The 17,843-nt window shown below is 37.1% G+C and overlaps 1 protein-coding gene across 1 annotated transcript in view; it reads left to right on the top strand.

Moving 5' to 3' along the window:
• The window catches only part of wit (wishful thinking), a 238,947-nt gene extending 224,808 nt beyond the window's left edge, over positions 1 to 14,139 (top strand). Inside the window, exons 10-16 of the mRNA XM_071592057.1 lie at positions 1,100 to 1,244; positions 1,644 to 1,703; positions 4,821 to 5,042; positions 6,670 to 6,924; positions 9,303 to 9,449; positions 12,671 to 13,249; positions 13,361 to 14,139. Coding sequence (XP_071448158.1) covers positions 1,100 to 1,244; positions 1,644 to 1,703; positions 4,821 to 5,042; positions 6,670 to 6,924; positions 9,303 to 9,449; positions 12,671 to 13,249; positions 13,361 to 14,139 — 2,187 coding nt within the window. The remainder of the gene's footprint in view (positions 1 to 1,099; positions 1,245 to 1,643; positions 1,704 to 4,820; positions 5,043 to 6,669; positions 6,925 to 9,302; positions 9,450 to 12,670; positions 13,250 to 13,360) is intronic.
• The last annotated feature ends 3,704 nt before the right edge of the window (positions 14,140 to 17,843 follow it).

Raw genomic sequence — 17,843 nt, 5'->3', positions numbered from 1 at the left:
ATTCATTGAATATATGGGCAAAAGACTGAGAAAAGTAATGAAAATGTATCTTATTCTTATAGTCCTGTGCATGGCTCCCCCTTTTGTTCCTGTCATAGTTGTAAGAACTGAAAGAGATTTACATGTTATTACTTTAATCTCCACGGAAACAAACTTGAACTACTACCAAATTATGACCACCTAAAATTTTTGTCCTCATGGAGGATACTCAAAAATAATAATCGAAGTTCCTAAATACTTGTGAATCAATATAGAATGCTGAGTTAAACTTACAGTGTTTTTAATTTACAGTCAAACGATTGGTTTACCACATAGTTGGGTATGGTTTGACCCTTGTTTTCTATTTTTGTGAGCTCTAGGTTTTCATCATGGTTAGAATTTTTAATTTTGATATCTCTAAGTTAACAATCAAAGTAAATTGGTGCATTGAATTATTTTTTTTTTCCACTGCATACAGAATCGTAGTACTATTATCGTGGGAGAATTAAGGCAAGAATTTTTTGAACTGAGATTTGGATCCTTCAAAGGTATTACTCATGTGTAGTTCGGCTTACTGAGTGTTAGCACAAACTTTTTATCTTAAACATTAAAACTATGCATGGGTATGTGTGTTATTTACCAGTCAAAGTTCTGGCATACAAATTTGAAGTAAAATATCTTCTAAATTTTTTATTTTCAAGTTTCATAAATAAAAAAGTTGAAATAATTTTCCTTCAAACACCAGCCAAGCTAAATTAAAACTATTTGGCTTCTAATGAAAATAATTTAGCTCCAATATGAATTTACTGAATATCTGTATAATAACAGGTTATTCAGATGATGTGTATCGTTAATTTATAATTGAGTCACTCTGTTTTTATCAATTGCAGTACCCACTTGAAGGGTGTCAATTTTTTATTCCTTTTTTCTAGTACCCTATAAGCAACCACTAGGGTGTCTGGCTGGGGGTGAAATCATCTGACGAATTTCGACCATAATATTTTTACCCCTACAATGTTATTCTGATCCCTTATCTGTCTTGGAAAAAATGGCATCTTAAATTTATGTACTCTACACTTAATATCTCTAATTTAATTTTATTTATTTTATTTTATTTCAGGTTGGTACTTTGCGCTACATGGCACCTGAAGTGCTTGAGGGTGCAGTGAACCTCAGGGATTGTGAGTCATCCCTCAAGCAAATAGATGTGTATGCCCTGGGCCTCGTTCTATGGGAGACAGCCATGCGCTGCACAGACCTCTACTCTCACCACTATGCCCATCACAGACCGCTCTCTATCCCATACCACCAGCCCATCCACCACAATCAGATCCTCAACCAATACCACCCCCCCTCCCACGTGGTTGTAGCCCCTATCCCGATAATCCCCAACCACTGTTCGACATCAGTGACTGCGGTCCCCAACAGAACAGGCCCCCCGACGCCCCTCCAGAGTCCCCTCGTCCCCATTCAGACTCGTCCCCCATCTGTGAATGTGCCAATGGCACCCCCAACCAGTGGCCCCCCATCCCCCCTCGTGCCCATCTCCCCAGCCCCCCCCACCCAGGGCTCTCCTGTCGAGGGTGCTCCCCCGCAGACGAGGCCCTGGAGGAACTCCACTTCACCAGCATCGCAGCCCACCGTCACACCGCACTCCACGCCACCCCCGTCGCTGCAAGCCCCCCAGCCGCCACCGTACAAGATGCCCTTTGAGGCCGAAATAGGTGAGAGTTCACTTTGGTGTGGCATTCAAAAGTGCCAAAGTATTATTTTTTAACTTGGTTGTTGTGGTTCAAATCACTTTCAAGCATTTCATGGAGTGTTCTTTTTGCATTTCATGTGAAAAGATTGTTATGGAAAGAGCTCGCAATCCCAAAAAAATCACTCACTGTTTAGAGATCTCATTATTACCAGCATTGATTTAAAAATCATGTATTATCCCATACCTATGTGCTTCAGGATAGAAGAATCTTTGCTATGGGTATTTTTAGCCACAGATATCTGGATGTCAACCAAAAAACTATTAATAATGCTTTATCATATATTATGACCATGTATGATTTCCATCTCATTCATAGCCATATTGTATCATGTATGAAAAAAATTTAGTGTACTAGTTCTATACTCAAAACTTGGTGCATCCATGGGGGTTGTTCCCAAACTGTAAGTTCCCTGATGTTATTCTTCAGACGGCATCAGAAGTTATTCCGCAAAAACACCAGGCGATGGCATCGACAACAGCATCGGTTACGACCGGAGTCATTTTGATGCCATGGAAGAAGTAGAAAGTTATGCCTTCTGCATGACGTTTCGCGTTGATGGATGATTGGCAAAAGAAAAACATATGCTTTCAATCAATGTCATTGGTTGAAATGATATTTCCCAGCAATTGAAAAACAGTGGGAGCTGATTATTTATGTTCACTGAATAGTTTAATATACATATTAATTGATTCACTTTTCAAAGTCATTTAACTCATATTTACCTCGTATTATATAATTATAATTTTTATATCATGGATAGCTTGTGTTTGGTAATACAGTCTGATATGAAATTGTGAAACAAGAAATCTTTGGTACTGTTTTGTAAAGTATTATCATTGGCCATGCATATCCACTTGTCCCTGCAAACATCACTCATGACACAAGTCATTAAAAAAATAATATTTGAATATGCAATTGCATTGAAAAGTAAATTCAACTTAAGACAATCGTAAAGTATAGATGTTGTTGATGTGTTACGATCATTATTTTTAATGATAATCCAGCGGTAAAGGTATGGTTTTGGATAGACACCAGCTTTGCTAATGGTACAATGATGTATTGCCTCTTCTACCAAAACAACCTGACATCCAACTCTGCAATAAGCTCCTTTTCAATAATGCATCCACTTTCATTTCGTCTAGCATCCCAATCTTTTCCTTTCCCTTTCCATGCTTACCTAATGCTCTCCCCTTTATCACAGTCATCAGTATTTACCGGCAAATCAAAAACAACTGATAAAATCTTCGTCCCACTTGACGAAGTGGTTTTATTGGTCCTGTAGGCCTCTTTAGAATTATTGAAAGTCATATTTTCACAAGGGAATAAAAATCAATCCTTATAACTCCCTGAATTCTCTTAAAATCTCATGCTTACATTTTGTTTTGTATTACGATGACAAATGACTACCATAAAGAAATGCCTTTGTCGATGCTATTTCAGCCATACCATTATGTCACGGGCTCGGCAGCCCGACACTTGAATAGCATCCAGAAATGGCATCAGCACCTTTTTTGGAATGACTTCTGATTCCAATTCACATAGCTGATGGCATCCTTATGCAAATAGCATCGGGCACCATTCTTAGGGAATAACCCCCCCATGCCTATAGGTTATTCATTACCTATTGGATGAGGTTGAGAATGTAGCCTATAAATGCAGAGACTTTAAAAAGTGTGAATAGGTATTTGTTTCAGCATTAATTATAACCATGCAAATATCCATTAAAAATGTTCTGCAATATAGCCATTGTTTTCACATTTGTGATTGTAATTCAAGATCAAATTTCCCCTCTATCTACATTAGCTTATGTGACAGTGATAAGTATGGACAAAAACTACTATTATTATATTGTGAAAAAAGCATAGACCTAGCAAACCCACCCAAGAAAGTTATAAGCATAAGTTCATAATGTTTCAGTCTTTCACATTCTGCTCGTTGCTTGATATTTTTGTGAATACTATCATCTGTTACCAAACTGTCTTTTCTTTGACTGCCTCTATCTTCTGAATGATGTTAACCAAAGATCACAGATTCTAGCATCAAAGTGAAACAAACGTCATGTTTACCTTGTTGACAACATCTAAATATGTGGAAAGGTAAATCTAAACCTGAAGGTTAAGGAAGAATTTTTTTCTGATGGTCACAATAATCATATCTGTGGTCACCTACTTTCACTGACATATTTTCCAGCTTGTGGTTTGAAAGTAAAGGGATTATAGAGCAGTCCAATTTAATCCTCTTCCTTTAAATAATATTGACATTACTTCTTTTGATATTTGCTTCTGTTCAGTATCCAGACCTAGGCAGCACACCCATTAATGCATCTTCTCTCATCTAAGTAGAGCATAAAAGATTTTAAATCTCAATTCACCAATGTACTTAAGTTCACCTTAATTAGGCTTAGGCTTTCATAATTTGCTGATAAAGCTGTTATTACACACCTTATCCAACCTATTCTTGCTGTCCAAATCAGTCAAAAAGCTTTCAACCAAAAGGTTCTTTAATGTTCACAATTTAATGCACCTCCATTTAAAAGCAACGACAATATAGAGTTTAAGAGGGACCAGATGTCATCATGAAGTATCTACCCTCTTATCCCTCTGCATATAAGTGCCAAGAGTACTCATGATCTAATGGCTGATGAGCAAGTGAGAAGTGGTCCCCTGAGATTCAGAATTAATACAGTGCACTAGTGGCAGCATTAGTCGAAGTTTGCCTATGTCAAAAATTACTACAATCATAATTGTCAAGGCAGAGGTTCTCCCCGCCATATAATGAATAGCACACTACAAGCTCAATCTATGAATTTTGAAATTCAATAACTCTAATACATTTCTTTCACTGTGGAAATTTGTGTTTAACGAAAATTTCCAAAATGAAGGTCTTAACCCAGCAAGTAAAAAATGTAGAATTAAAGGTTATTTCAATCAATAATGCATTCTTTAAAATATTAATAAATTACGTACTGATATGATCTAACCAATTTATTCTTCTGGCCTCTTATACTATTGGTTCATAATTTGGAAATTATTCTCACCCGTTGTCTTGACCTTGCTGGTGACATTCTCTCCTTTGTAGGGATACATCCATCTTTGGAGCAGATGCAAGTCCTTGTCTCAAAGCGTAAGGCAAGACCATTATTCCCAGATGCTTGGAGGGAGCCCTCTTGTCCTGCTGCAAGACTGCTTCGAGAAACTGTTGAGGACTGTTGGGACCATGATGCAGAAGCGAGACTGACAGCTCTCTGTGTGGAGGAGCGTCTCTCAGAGCTTTCCTCTCTGTGGGACAGGCATCGTAGAGGTATCGTCATTTTTTCATCCCTGACTCATCTTGTTATCATAATTTTTCGTTATATATTTTTATAGGCATTGATATATAGAAATGACCTACTGTACCCCTGTGTAACCAACACATTCTCCCTGCCAAGCTACTGACAGAGTGGGTACATTGTCATTACTGGGACAGATCTTGTGTAACAATTTACATAAAATTATTCATTACGAATGGATTATGTATGCAACACTAATCAGGGTGTAAAAATCTCAACAATGCACATTTTTGCTATACTTTTATCCATGAAGCCATTTGTCATATTTTCCAATTTCTTTGAAATGTGAATTGTGATCGTGGATTTTAAGACCTAAGCTTTCCTCTCAAGATGAACTAGCTTGCTTTTATAATATATATAACTGGACGTAAAAATATGGCATTAGAAAGAAATCTCCTCATTGTTAGCATTCTCTCTCCCCACGATTCCTTTTGTAAATGATGTTTACATTTAGATCTTACTTTCTTTTATATGTTTTTATTCTATTAATTTTATTACTCTGTGCCAAGAATCATAGTATGTCATGTGAGTGGTATCATGTCAATAATATTGTGTTGCAAGCTAGTCATTGTTACTCTGTGCCAAGAATCATAGTATGTCATGTGAGTGGTATCATGTCAATAAGATAGTGTTGCAAGCTAGTCATGAATCACCCTAGTTGCCACTGGTAGAGAAGGTCTTGGGCTGCCAGATTTTCTCTTGGTCCTAGTAAGTATGTTTGAACAAATTTAAAAGGCCTAGCATTTGAAGGTTTGGCAAGTGAGAAAAATTCATTCACTGATGTAGTTTCCATTTGAATATGATTATGAGAGATGTACTAATTATTTGTATCACCTCATGAATGAAATTAAAAGATAATCAAACAAATACTTCTAGAAAATTGTTTTGGACTCTATGCTTCAAAATATACTGCCATTCTAGTTTTATGCAACTTTCAGTTAGATGTGCTCATGTAAGTATGATTTAAATAAGAAAATGGTGTTGAAGCATAAAATGGCAGGACGGTGACAGTGGAAAACAATACTGATACCAAATTATTTTTCTGACAAATAGTTGGAATAAAGTCCTTGCAAATCTTGTATGCATTATATTAAGCTTTGTATCAAACTTTATAATTAAGCTTTTTGTACAATGTCATCTATAAAAGGTACACAAATTGGAGGGGAAAATGTTCATTGGTTTACGTGCATCAAAACCCTGGGTAATCCACAATTCGTCTTATTTACACAATTGCCTGCTCCTTGCAGTTCAGATTAGAGAGGGTTTATTGTCTTTCATCCCCTTCATTGAGTCATTCCATAATAAATCTCAAACAGTTTGTCCTTATGCAGTCATCAGCTGTTAGAATTCAATTGTTAAATAAATGTTTTAAAAGACAAAAAGAATTAATTTTCTCAATACCTCGATATTTTGAATCAAATGCATATATGTACTTGTAACAATAAATAGTATTATTATGTTTCTACCATGCTTGTCAATGTCATTGAAGCATATGACCTTACATTTTGAATGTCTAGTTTTAAAAGTCACTAAATCAAATCAAATGCATCAGGCCTTCATCATCATTCATTCATGCTGATGTTCAATTTATTACTGCAGCAACTATTTATGCTTCTGGAGTTAGTCCTACGGTGAATCCCACGTCGTCATCATTTACATCAACCACCCCAGCCCTTTCCTCTACGTCCACTGTGCCTGTTGGGTGGCCTCAGGGGTCTAGTCAGACTGGATATGGTGGCAATGCTGCAGTCCTTCATCAGCAGCCCCCCCGTTGCTGCGGAATCTCTTCATCGCTGATGCAACATCACACTGCAATGGTTGGGAGCATTGACTCTGGGGATGACACAACAGATGGTAAGCACAGCCACTCTTGCCAAGTGTATAAGGTATCACCACAAAGAAATGGGATGCATCCCATCCTGGAGTGTCCTCTTGCTCATACAGTCATACTTGCATCTGTGTTTTCTCTTATCCTTAGCCCATTTTCAAAATGGCAGAACAAACCATTGCCAATCTGTTGTAGTATTAGTATTTAGGGGTGGTGACAGACAGCCAAGGTCATTTGCACCATTAGGAATAGGCAGGAAAGGATGAAGGGTGGAGAAAAACCTGGTTTCGGCATTAGCGTACTCTTAACAAAAGGCACCAAGGGGTCCACAGCCTAAAGTTCTATCCGACAGATGGTGTACTCACTCAAAGTGCCCTCCACAAAGCACTCCCAAGTAGGGATCAAGACCACTGAAAAATATTTGATGCCACCAAGAGTTGAACCCGGGCCCTCTAGATGAGAAGCCAGTACGATAGCCACTGCATCATCTTGATCCCCTGAAAATCTGTTGTTTACCTGCCAGAAATACATCCGCAATCCAATATGACAAAGTTCAAGGAACCCCAAAAAATGGTGGATACTAGTTGAGTAGTAGTTTGTGTGTTGTGTGCGCAGAAGTCAGAATTAGGGAGGGGACCAAAATTTTTCAAGTTATTTTATCAATAAAGGCACTTGAAAAATGTATTCAAACAATTAAATTATTTTAATGTTGCATTGTATAAAAGTGAGCCCATCGAGTCTCTACAGTCTTTAATCGCAGTCAGAATCTTTATTTTATGAATATTTTTATTTTGCGCAAGTGAATGAGCAGTCCCAACCAATTTCTAAAGTATTGCTACTGTTTAATTGTGTAATTTTGAGGTGATGATTTTACATAAGGCTATTTTTATCCCTGTAGAAATAATCAAATTCTTTTACAAAATTAGACAACAACTTAGGGAATTTCAGCAGTGTTGGAAAGGTTTCATGTCCATTCTGAATAATGTGTTTTTTATTTTTGTAGCACCGTTGTATATATCATTCCATTCTTTTGTTGTGAATTCTAACATTCCTTTTTTAATTATTATTCAGTATTTTTTTATCCTGGTGTTGATGTAGGAAATATCTAGATATAAACAATGTTACAATTGTTTGCTCAAAAAAATTATACAGGGATGTGGACCTTGGAAACACTTCTTGCTGGGCCCACTGACAAACAGACTGCTTCTTCTAGAGGCCGCTAACATCCATAGACTCAGGGGAAATTAAATGCACTGTTTGTCTTAGCTGAATACCTAAAATAAATATACTGATCATATGAAGAAGCCTATTCCAACAAAAATGTTTAAATAAACCATCCGTAACAGTAAAATAAGTTTTTTTATTGATTGTTATTAAAAGTTCATCATTAAATGCTGACTGCATATTTTGAAATATAAAACTTTATGACTTCCAAAGTAGGCGGAATTATCTAAGAGCACTTTTCCTTGATAAAAAAGGGGATGGAAATGTAATTTGCCTCAGTTTTACAAGATAATGAGCAGTTTTTGTGGTTCCAGATAAACTCTAAGCAGAAAAACCTTAAATATTACATCACTATGGAAGGCTGTGACCTGGTTAATATTTAATCTGCCAAAACTTAGCATATTTGGTGGTATATAAGATGCACTTTTTCCAAGATTATACCTTAACAATCATTTCTGGGGAAAAATATAGAGGCTGTAGAAACATTTTTTCCCGAATATCTGCTTATTATATGAATATGTATTTTGAAGGAAATTGTTTACCTACTTATTTGATAAATTCTGAGTACTTGAAAACTGAACCTACTTAGCCATTGGAATGTGTTCTTTTGCATGAAGTATGGTTGTTATCATGTTATCATTAAGCTATTTCAACAATTTGCTTATTAATAATTTAATAATCTATTTTATGGTGAAAGTTTTAATGACAGTGAATTATTTCCAATGTGTGCCGATGTATGTATCAATACCATTCCTCATTTATCATGTTAGAAATTAATCTTGCGTTAAAATAATTAGATTTTACGTAACACTGATGGTGATGTTCCCCAGCTGTTATGTTAAATCAAAATTCTGTTTTATTGATAATTTTCAATGCATCAAATTGTAAAATGAGATAAAAAAGACTTCATCTTATGTCCAACTCACTCAGACTACACGCAGGGATTTGTGAATTAGCACCATTATGTATTGTTAGTGGCTTGGTCATTAGTTGACTAGAAAATAAAAATTCTTGGTGACATAAAGCTAATGTTCACAATAGATTTTAAGTTATCTGGAATACCTTATTTAAACTTAGTCAAAAGAAGCGAAGTTAAAATTAATAAACAGCCCATTAAGTCATTGCTTTGATTTCAATGAAATTTTTCTAGAGTGATTAACGGTCCTATTTTTCCCTTCAGGCTGTTCTAGCATATCTGGGAAGGAGACCAGGGACTCGACAGTGTCAGAAGTAACTGGAGAGACAACGGTTGCCATTACTCCATCGGGTCCATCACCCTCTCCTATTGTGCTGCCGTATCCTGATCCTTTGCCGCAGAACCCATCATGTAAGTTTCATGTTCTATGAAAACAATTTTTAATACATCCCACTACAGACGTGATAATGATTATGACATGAATCTTCATCCAGTGGTTTTTTTTATTTACTTTCTTCATTTGCACACCTTCACCCTCCAAAGGATGACTACCCATCTCTGCCCTCACTGGCAAGTTCCTCTTTCATCTCCATCCACCCTTGTCCCAATTTCTTAGCTCTATTGGTCGCCATGAAAGTCTCAATCTGCCAGATTCAAATAAACTTCAGTCTCCCTGATACAGGTTTCTTTTGAAGGTTTAGGAAATATAGCAAATCAATCAATCAAATCAGTTTATTTTTGTTTAAGGATTTGTTGCACAAATCCTTAAACAAAATCAAAGTTATGTAAAAAATAAACAAAGTCCTCATAGGACATGTGAAAGAAAATATACAGCTGCAAATAATAGTTGCAGATATTAATCAACAGAGTAGTACATAGGCTTTAACAGGTATTTGCAAAGTTTTTTTTAAATATTAACATTTAATTGAGATTCCTCAAATTGTCAGGTAACTCATTGAAAAGAATGAGGCCCATATTTTTGGGCCCAAGTGCTGCATTTTTAGTTCTTTCAAATGATTGGTGCAGGTTTTTAGAGGTTCTGGTATTATAAGTATGATAATCTTCATTGCTATATATGCGTGGTGTGTGCAATAAGTGTGCGAACTGGTGCAATCTGGCGGCCATGATGCGGACTATGTATAGTCCACTTGATAAATTGGTGGGACCATTTTATGATAAGTAAGATTTACAGCTGTTTGCTGGGAGAGAGACCCCATGTTTGATATTTCTAAAGTTGAGCACCGGCAAGAAAGCACTTCCAAAATAAGTCTCGGCATTTAAGTAGCGCATTTTTAGAGAGATCATTAAGGTCAGAACATTTAGCATGGAAGTTAAGTGAGCAAAGATCACAGGAGATAATTTTACCCTCCACATCTGTAACAGTTTTACAGAAGCCACACGGAGGCATGTTATCACTAGACGCCATCTTGTATCCCCTCTCTATAGAATGAGTAGTCTGTGTGTATTGATGAAGACTATTCATCTATCACATAAATGTATATTTCTGTAATTATTATTAGTCTATAACTTAAATGAGTACAGAAAGTGGAAATTGTTTTCTCCTGCCAGTGATAATTTGCTTTAGTTGTCAGATAATTAATTCTGGTTCAACCAGTAAGTTTTTACAAAAATTGATATTATCTCTGTATACTAAATATCTTCAAAATGAACCTTCAAAGCAAATAATTTTTACACTTGGAAATTCTCACACTTTAAATCTCACTCTAAAGTCATGAAAAATTTCATTTTAAATGTAAAACAAGTTCAAATAACTGACATGTTAAGAATTTAATTTTTTAGTGAATTATAGTGTTTACAAAAGTGTGTTATCATTCATTAAATGTATTCTACAACTTTAAAGATATGTTTCAGGCAGTCCTTTACAGCCATGGCAAAATTATTATTGGAAATTTTGACCTGTGTAGTACACATGGAATGCAAATAAGCAAAGAAAAAAATCTACAGTGACAAAAGAACAGTTTTATTTTTAGAAACCACATGGGCAGGTATTCCAAGATGCAAGAGTAATAGTGCATGTAGACTGATGGTCCTTTAGGCTGGTTGATTTCTAGTGCATTATTTCAGTGGAAGTTGAGGATGGCTCCATGCCTTTTCGCCTTCCAACTGTCACTCCTACTAGCCCCACACTGAGCACTCCTCCAATTGAATGCATTTAGTAAGTCAAATATTAGGGATTCATTACAAAGTAAAAAAAACAAGGTACAGATTAGGTGTGAAATAAAAAGTCAAGATTTTAGGTAATTGGCCATACTTCTTTTGATAAGTGGGGTGCAAATAAATATTTTAGCAGTGTGTTAAGGGGATCTGACGAGATAATACGTGGAAATATTCTTTTAATACATGACACTTGTAATTGCAGAATGTTTTGGTTGTTCTAGTTGAGCTCTTGGCCAGCTGAGAATTAAACATAAGTTGTTAATGCAAGTATGATGTAGCTTTTAAACCTTAAATTTGATTGTATGGCTCTTCAAAGCTTCTGCAATGTTCTAGTTGACATCAGTTAAAATTTTTTTACCATGGAGTGGCAAATCAACCATAGCTGATGGTAAAGATAAAAAATATAGACATATTCGGAAGTCATTATATTTTAGTGCTTAGCCATTTGTTTCCATCAGTGTAAATAACAAAACCATACTTAAAAAACAATTTCAGTCTTAGAAATTTGGTTTCCAAATACATCTTGCTCAGAGTTTTATGAACATCATTTAAGAGAGTGTTTACTGGCTCATGTCTGTTTAAGGTGTTATTACGGCAAATCCCTAAACTTTGAACTCTGCTCAATTAGTTGATTTGAATCCTTTTTTATTTTGATACTTTGATTTGAATCCTTTTGATTTGAATATTTTTATTTTAGATATATTATGCCATGGATGGGCATAGAGAGAGAGCTTCATTTAAATGAAGTCATTCACACATTTTGATGAATTCAAGGACTTAAGAGTCAGAAATACCATGTCTTTGCTTTTTCTGAAAATTGACTCAATGGAACTCATTTCATGGAAGATGAAATTATAATATGTTTTTTTGTGAAGTTAGATACTTGAGTGGTCACTCATTTTCTCTAATTTTTCACTATGCATGCAGTCGTGCTAATAAGTTTTTTCAGGAACATATTAAATTAAGTAATTGCTTCTTGTTGCCAGATTACAGACTTCTTAATTTCATCTTGTTGAGCTTTTACTATGAGTTAAAATTTTTTTATGGAGCACTGTTCATGTGAAATGTAAACTGCAGGTTTATTATTAGCTGTATTGTCACTATTTTTCACTGGAGAATTATCATGTAAAATAAAATGCATCTGCACCAAACAGGATGTCCAGGGCTGTCATAGGTCCTCCAGAGTTATCGCATGGTTTTAAGTCAGAGATGCTCAGGAAGGATATCCTGATGGTGGCAAATATGATGAGAACAAAAAGGGAATTGTTTGCCATGCTTGAGAGCTTAACCTTATTTAACACGTACTACATATCAAGAGAACCAGATCTACTTCACTACCAAGAATGAAGGCAGACATGAAAAAGATAAAATAATAAATATATGCCAAGGTGGACTCTTGATATTCCAATTCCTGCTCTAAACTTTGCTTCAACTTGCGCTGTGTTTTCTTTCAGACAAAAATGCTCACAACGCAGTGCAGAGAACGGCTGCAGTGATGTGCCCATCTCCTGCCCCCCCACCAGCAATCCAACCCCACCAAGGACGCAATCCTTGCATGGAGCGAAATCTCATGCTGGAGCCAGCGGAGGACTTTTCATGCAATGGGAACACATTAGTTGAGCACTCAATGAAGCACAGAAGGGGAGCGGACATGGGTGCCGTGGTCTCATCATCCTCTGCGTCATCCTCTGAGGCAGAGACCCACTCGCTCCTGATGCACGACTACCTGGGTCAAGGTCAGAGCACATCAACAACGACACCCCGCCCAGCAACACCAATCCCATATGTGCAGAATGCGGTGTATGAATCAGGCTACCCGACAATGCCAAAGCAACCAAATGTTCCTGGGAATGGGATCAACAACAAGGGGGTGAAGAAGGTTGTTCAGGATGGCAGTGGGGGGAGACGTTGGGGGGGTTGGCTGGGTGGGAAGAAGGGATGGGGGCTGGGGAAACTGCTCGAAGGGAGCAGGCGGAGTCGGAGGAGCCTGGGTGCCATGCTGATGGGTGAGGTTGGAGGGGGTCGCGGTGAAGGTATTGAGAGGGAGGGAGGGGAGAGTGGGAGGGGGAGCATCAGGGTGGGTGGGGGAGGAGGGAGAGAGGAGGAGGAGGAGGAAGCCAAGTCGAACTTGCTTCAAACCAAAGTGTGCCTGGTTGGGAGTGGGGGTGTTGGGTCCGGCAGCTGTTCAGATGGGACCTCCACTCTCGTAAAGGTGGTCGGAGTCGAGCCTGATTACCAGCTTGATGCCAAGGCCAAAGTCACATCAAACCTGGGTAACAAGGTGGGTGGTTGGGGGAGGCAGTCGTCAGATGGTGGAGGGACTCGGAGGCCTTCGACTCTCGCTCTCTCAGATGAATCTGATGACTTGAGCAAGAGGGATGAGAAAAAAAGAGACAAGGGTAGTATTCAAAGGCGCAGCTTGGAGCAGTTGAGGAGGGTATTTGGGGAGTCCGATGATGACCTCAAAGACCCAAGCGTGAGGGTCAAGACTCCTGGAGACTCAAAGCGAGGTCGGTTTTCCCTCTACGATGACCGCATGATGATGGCCGGCAAGAATGGGGCGAGGGTGAATGCAGCAGATGAAGCAGAAGATGATGAGGAAGATGAAGAGGTTTTTGTGGCTGAGTGTGGGGATGGTGGACCCCTCTGGGTGTCTGTGCCCACTGGGATGAACTCTGCATCCTCTTCCGCAGTGGTGGCTGTGCTGAGGTCCAAGGGCAGCACATGGGGGCCGGGGAAGTGGAGCCAATCATCAAACCGAGATGGGGACGGGATGGAGAGGAAGGGGGTGGAGGAGGGTGGCAGCTGGGGCGCTGGTAGTGGGGCTGAGAGTGGGGGGGCCGTGGCCGTTTCCAATCCCAACCACTGTACCAGCGATTCTGCTGTCCAGTCCGGTTGCCATAGTGATATGTCCAGCTTTTGAGGGTGCTCTATGTCTCTTTAAATGTGTTAATTAAACCAGTCTTGCCCGTCCCTTTTAGGGAGCCTCCAGAATTGAAAGCTCTTTTTTTGTAAAAGAAAATAACTGGTGCAATTCAATGTGCTGAAATGGAAAAGAGACTGCTGTGATGTGAGTGCTGGCTGGCATGGAGCCAGCCACTCAGGTGGTTTTCAGGCCTGTTCACTTAGCGATTAGTGCAGAAGGTGTGCCTAAAACTGGTGCATGGAAAGTTAACTGTGGTCGGGTCGATGGTTGTAAGTCGTTTTGACTGATTTTTTGCAGGATTGGCTCGTGTAGACTTCCCTCGGCCAGTGATATCTCTTTGTCTCTCAAATACTGCATTTCCTTTACCTTCTGCCCCAAGCCGTAGACCATCTGGGTTAAAAGCACTTGGCTCTTTTCTTGCCTTAAGGATCTCTCAGCCCTAGCCTCGTTATATTTCTTCATGCCCCTGTCGTATCTGCCATAGTAGCCCTCCAGCATGGGTGTGTGAAACCGAGTGCATTTGTGTGTGTTTGTGTGTGGTCATGCATGTGAGTAAGTATGTGTCTCTGTATAAATGTTTATATTTGTCCTTTGGAATAATTTAAAATAATTAATATGCTTTGTAAAAGCTATCTCTTCACCAGAAGATATTAGAATACATATTTGCTTAAAATATACATTAATTTTGTTTTTTTTCCAATGAATATTTTTTTTGTTATTAGTTGAAGATAGCAAAATTTTATTTTCAGGACAAACATTTTTAATTTGGTAATTTTTTTGTTTAAATGTTGCTGTCAGTTAAGACGAGCAAAAGCACCCGATCAGTCAGCTTTTAAAATTTATGTGAAGCCACTTTATTATTATTTATATAATTATGTTTTCGAGCATTTGTTTTTGAGCAAATGTGTGATTTTCATGCTGCTGGGTTTGCTTCTCGAGTAAAACGTAGATTTATTCTTATAAAACTGAAGTTTTATGAGTGCATGTATGGACAAGTAGGAGGAAAATTTATTTAATTTTTTTTTCTGAGAATAGAAATTCTTTGCTTGTCATCCACGTACAGAGGTGTTATAAGTGTTTTATTTTTCTTCTGTGGAATACTATATGGCCTTTGAGGAATTTATGTCAATTTCTGTGAAGGTTGCTGCCTGTTCACATATGTACCTATTCTTGCCATCACTGCTCTTTTCTCATCACTCTTTTTATTTTTTACATTGATGTCATTTTTATGTGCTTTCTCCCCATTTTTTTCTTGTAAAGAATAAAATTACTTACTGTGATATAAAGGGGTGGGTGTGATGGAACAGAGGAGTTTTCAAGCATACATGCATTTTAGTATATAATTTGTAATCTCATTTTCTTGATTTGATTGTTCAGTATACTACGTAAGGAGTAACTTTTGGTTTTTATTCTTGAAGAGGTTAAGGTCCCCATTGCTACCAAAATATTCTTTTTTTCATCCCCAAGCCAACCATAAATCATTTAGGCCTTGTTAGATATGTTTGGAAGTTGTTGCAGTATCAGAAATCAAAGATTACCCATAGCCACAATAAGTTTTGCTGATTAAAGGGAATTGTTACTAAACTACGAAATATGAAGACTGCTTTTGCTGTTTGAAATTCATTTTGTGTTCATTAGTTTTAAGTAGTAAGACCATTATGGTCAGAACTGGATTGCCCCACGCTTATATTAATCTTAACGTGTTGCCCCATTATCTTGTCATTGACTTTAAGAAGTGTTTTATGTGAGACAGTGAACTGTCTATTGAAAGTCATGATTAGAATGTGGGTTATGCTGTGATGGCATTTCGAGGTATGTGAAAGTCTCTGTTTCTCGATCGTTGCTCAAGGGACCACATACTGTTTGTTTCATATTCGATAAATTTTCTTTGTTGAATTCCCTATTTAAGCCATTGCATACGATGCAAATAAATATGGGGAAAATGGTTGGTATCTATATAAGAATGTAAGTATATTTATGCATGTCATGCCTTATAGTATATGATGCTGAAAAATGGTGGGCATTATTGGACCACTTCCTGCAAACTTGTGTAAAATCCTGCAAATAAATTATAGTCAAGTACATATACTTTAAAACTTAAAGTTCATCCTTTAAGCCTGTATGATGAAATTAAATACCATGCAATCTTTTTTCTTATTTGTATTGTTTATTATTGTTTGTATTTGCTCACACAATGGCAGGTAATTTTAAAGTATGTTAGTTTATTGTGAGAATTTATGTATGTTATATTTTGTATGCTTAAACTTTGCTTATAAATGAAATGGTTCAGTGATAGTGTTATATATATACATTTATATAAGCACAGGCAAATATACATCTTCTTTGATAGAAGGAAACTTGTCTGCTATTTGCTTTATTTTCTGTCATTGTCATTACTTCGTTTAAGTTATATGCACTTATATATGCTTCATCCAGATCTATTTCATCTTTCTATATTTTTTAGCGATCATCAAATGCTCATTTTAAGATTTGTGTAAAATAATTATGATATTTCAATTTCATGTTTGTTGACAGTTAAATTTAGTCATATTTCTAAGCAACTGGTTGTTACTCATACAAAACCAAGGTCTCTGCATGGTAAATAGACTAGCCACTGGCATTAATGCTCCTTACCATTCCTTTTGAGTTCTTTTAATTCGCACACTTTTTAAAATATGGGTATGAGTTTTAGTTTTTTATAATCATTGCAGCTACAAACTCCTAAGATTGCTCAGTTGATAATTGTTTGTATGAATGCTTTAATTTGGCATATGTGCAGTTCTAGTGATGCAAGTAATGACATGCAGAAATTAAATGCATTTGGCCAAGTTCGTGAAATATTTTTTCGAAGGCATTTTGAAATTTTTTGGTAGAGTATCATTTTTTTTAAATCATGTTTAAATTGCATTTTTTTCAATTTTCAGTCAAGTTAATGAATTAAACATTGAATACAAAGTGAGAGTTCATTTTTTCGCAGTTAGGTACCTTTGTTAGTAATCTGTGTGGATACTTTGAACCATGATTCAAATAGCTATTCCTAATTCATTCATAAGAGATAATTTGAGATACTTAGTAGTCACATGTGATAAATTGATGGAGTTTCCGTATAATGAATTGTATTGGACTGACATTTGTTGGTGCTGTTTGCCAGAAATGCATTTTGAAAGATCTGGTGATTGCCTCAATTTTTAACATGCATTCAAAGTCTACTGAGCAAGTTTAGGGGAGATTATGGACCTTGTCAATGTGTGGTCGGGCTTGATCAAGTGATCTTGGAATGAAGTCCCTGAATTATGGCTATTCATTAGCCTGTTTTGAGATGACAAAAAATGTTTATAAAAATTACATTTTAAAAAATGGACATTCTTACATGCAGTAATTATATATTCAATAGAACATCACTTAAAGAACATAAGTGTGTTAACTGTGTGAGTGAAAGTATGTGCTGCTGAATTACAGAGGGTCTTTTCACCTCTGCCAAGAACATAACAATTCATGGAACTTGCAGAATTGCGTGTTTATATTGTGGTATGCCCACAATCATCCTGTAACAGTTATGGGCGCTTTTTTACAACCATGATTATTTACTTCACAATGCTGTGATGTCGGAAAGTCACTCAGAAGTAGAAGGATGAAAAAAATGGCAACTGTGACAGGGCTGTGTTTATTGTTGAATGCAACATAAAACATTCCATGGTGTC

Source organism: Hetaerina americana, unplaced genomic scaffold, assembly GCF_022747635.1.
Source record: "Hetaerina americana unplaced genomic scaffold, ioHetAmer1.1.p SCAF_1, whole genome shotgun sequence".
In the NCBI taxonomy this organism is placed as follows: domain Eukaryota; kingdom Metazoa; phylum Arthropoda; class Insecta; order Odonata; family Calopterygidae; genus Hetaerina; species Hetaerina americana.
The sequence above is the reverse complement of the archived record's forward strand: the minus strand, read 5'-3'. Positions and strand labels throughout refer to the sequence as shown.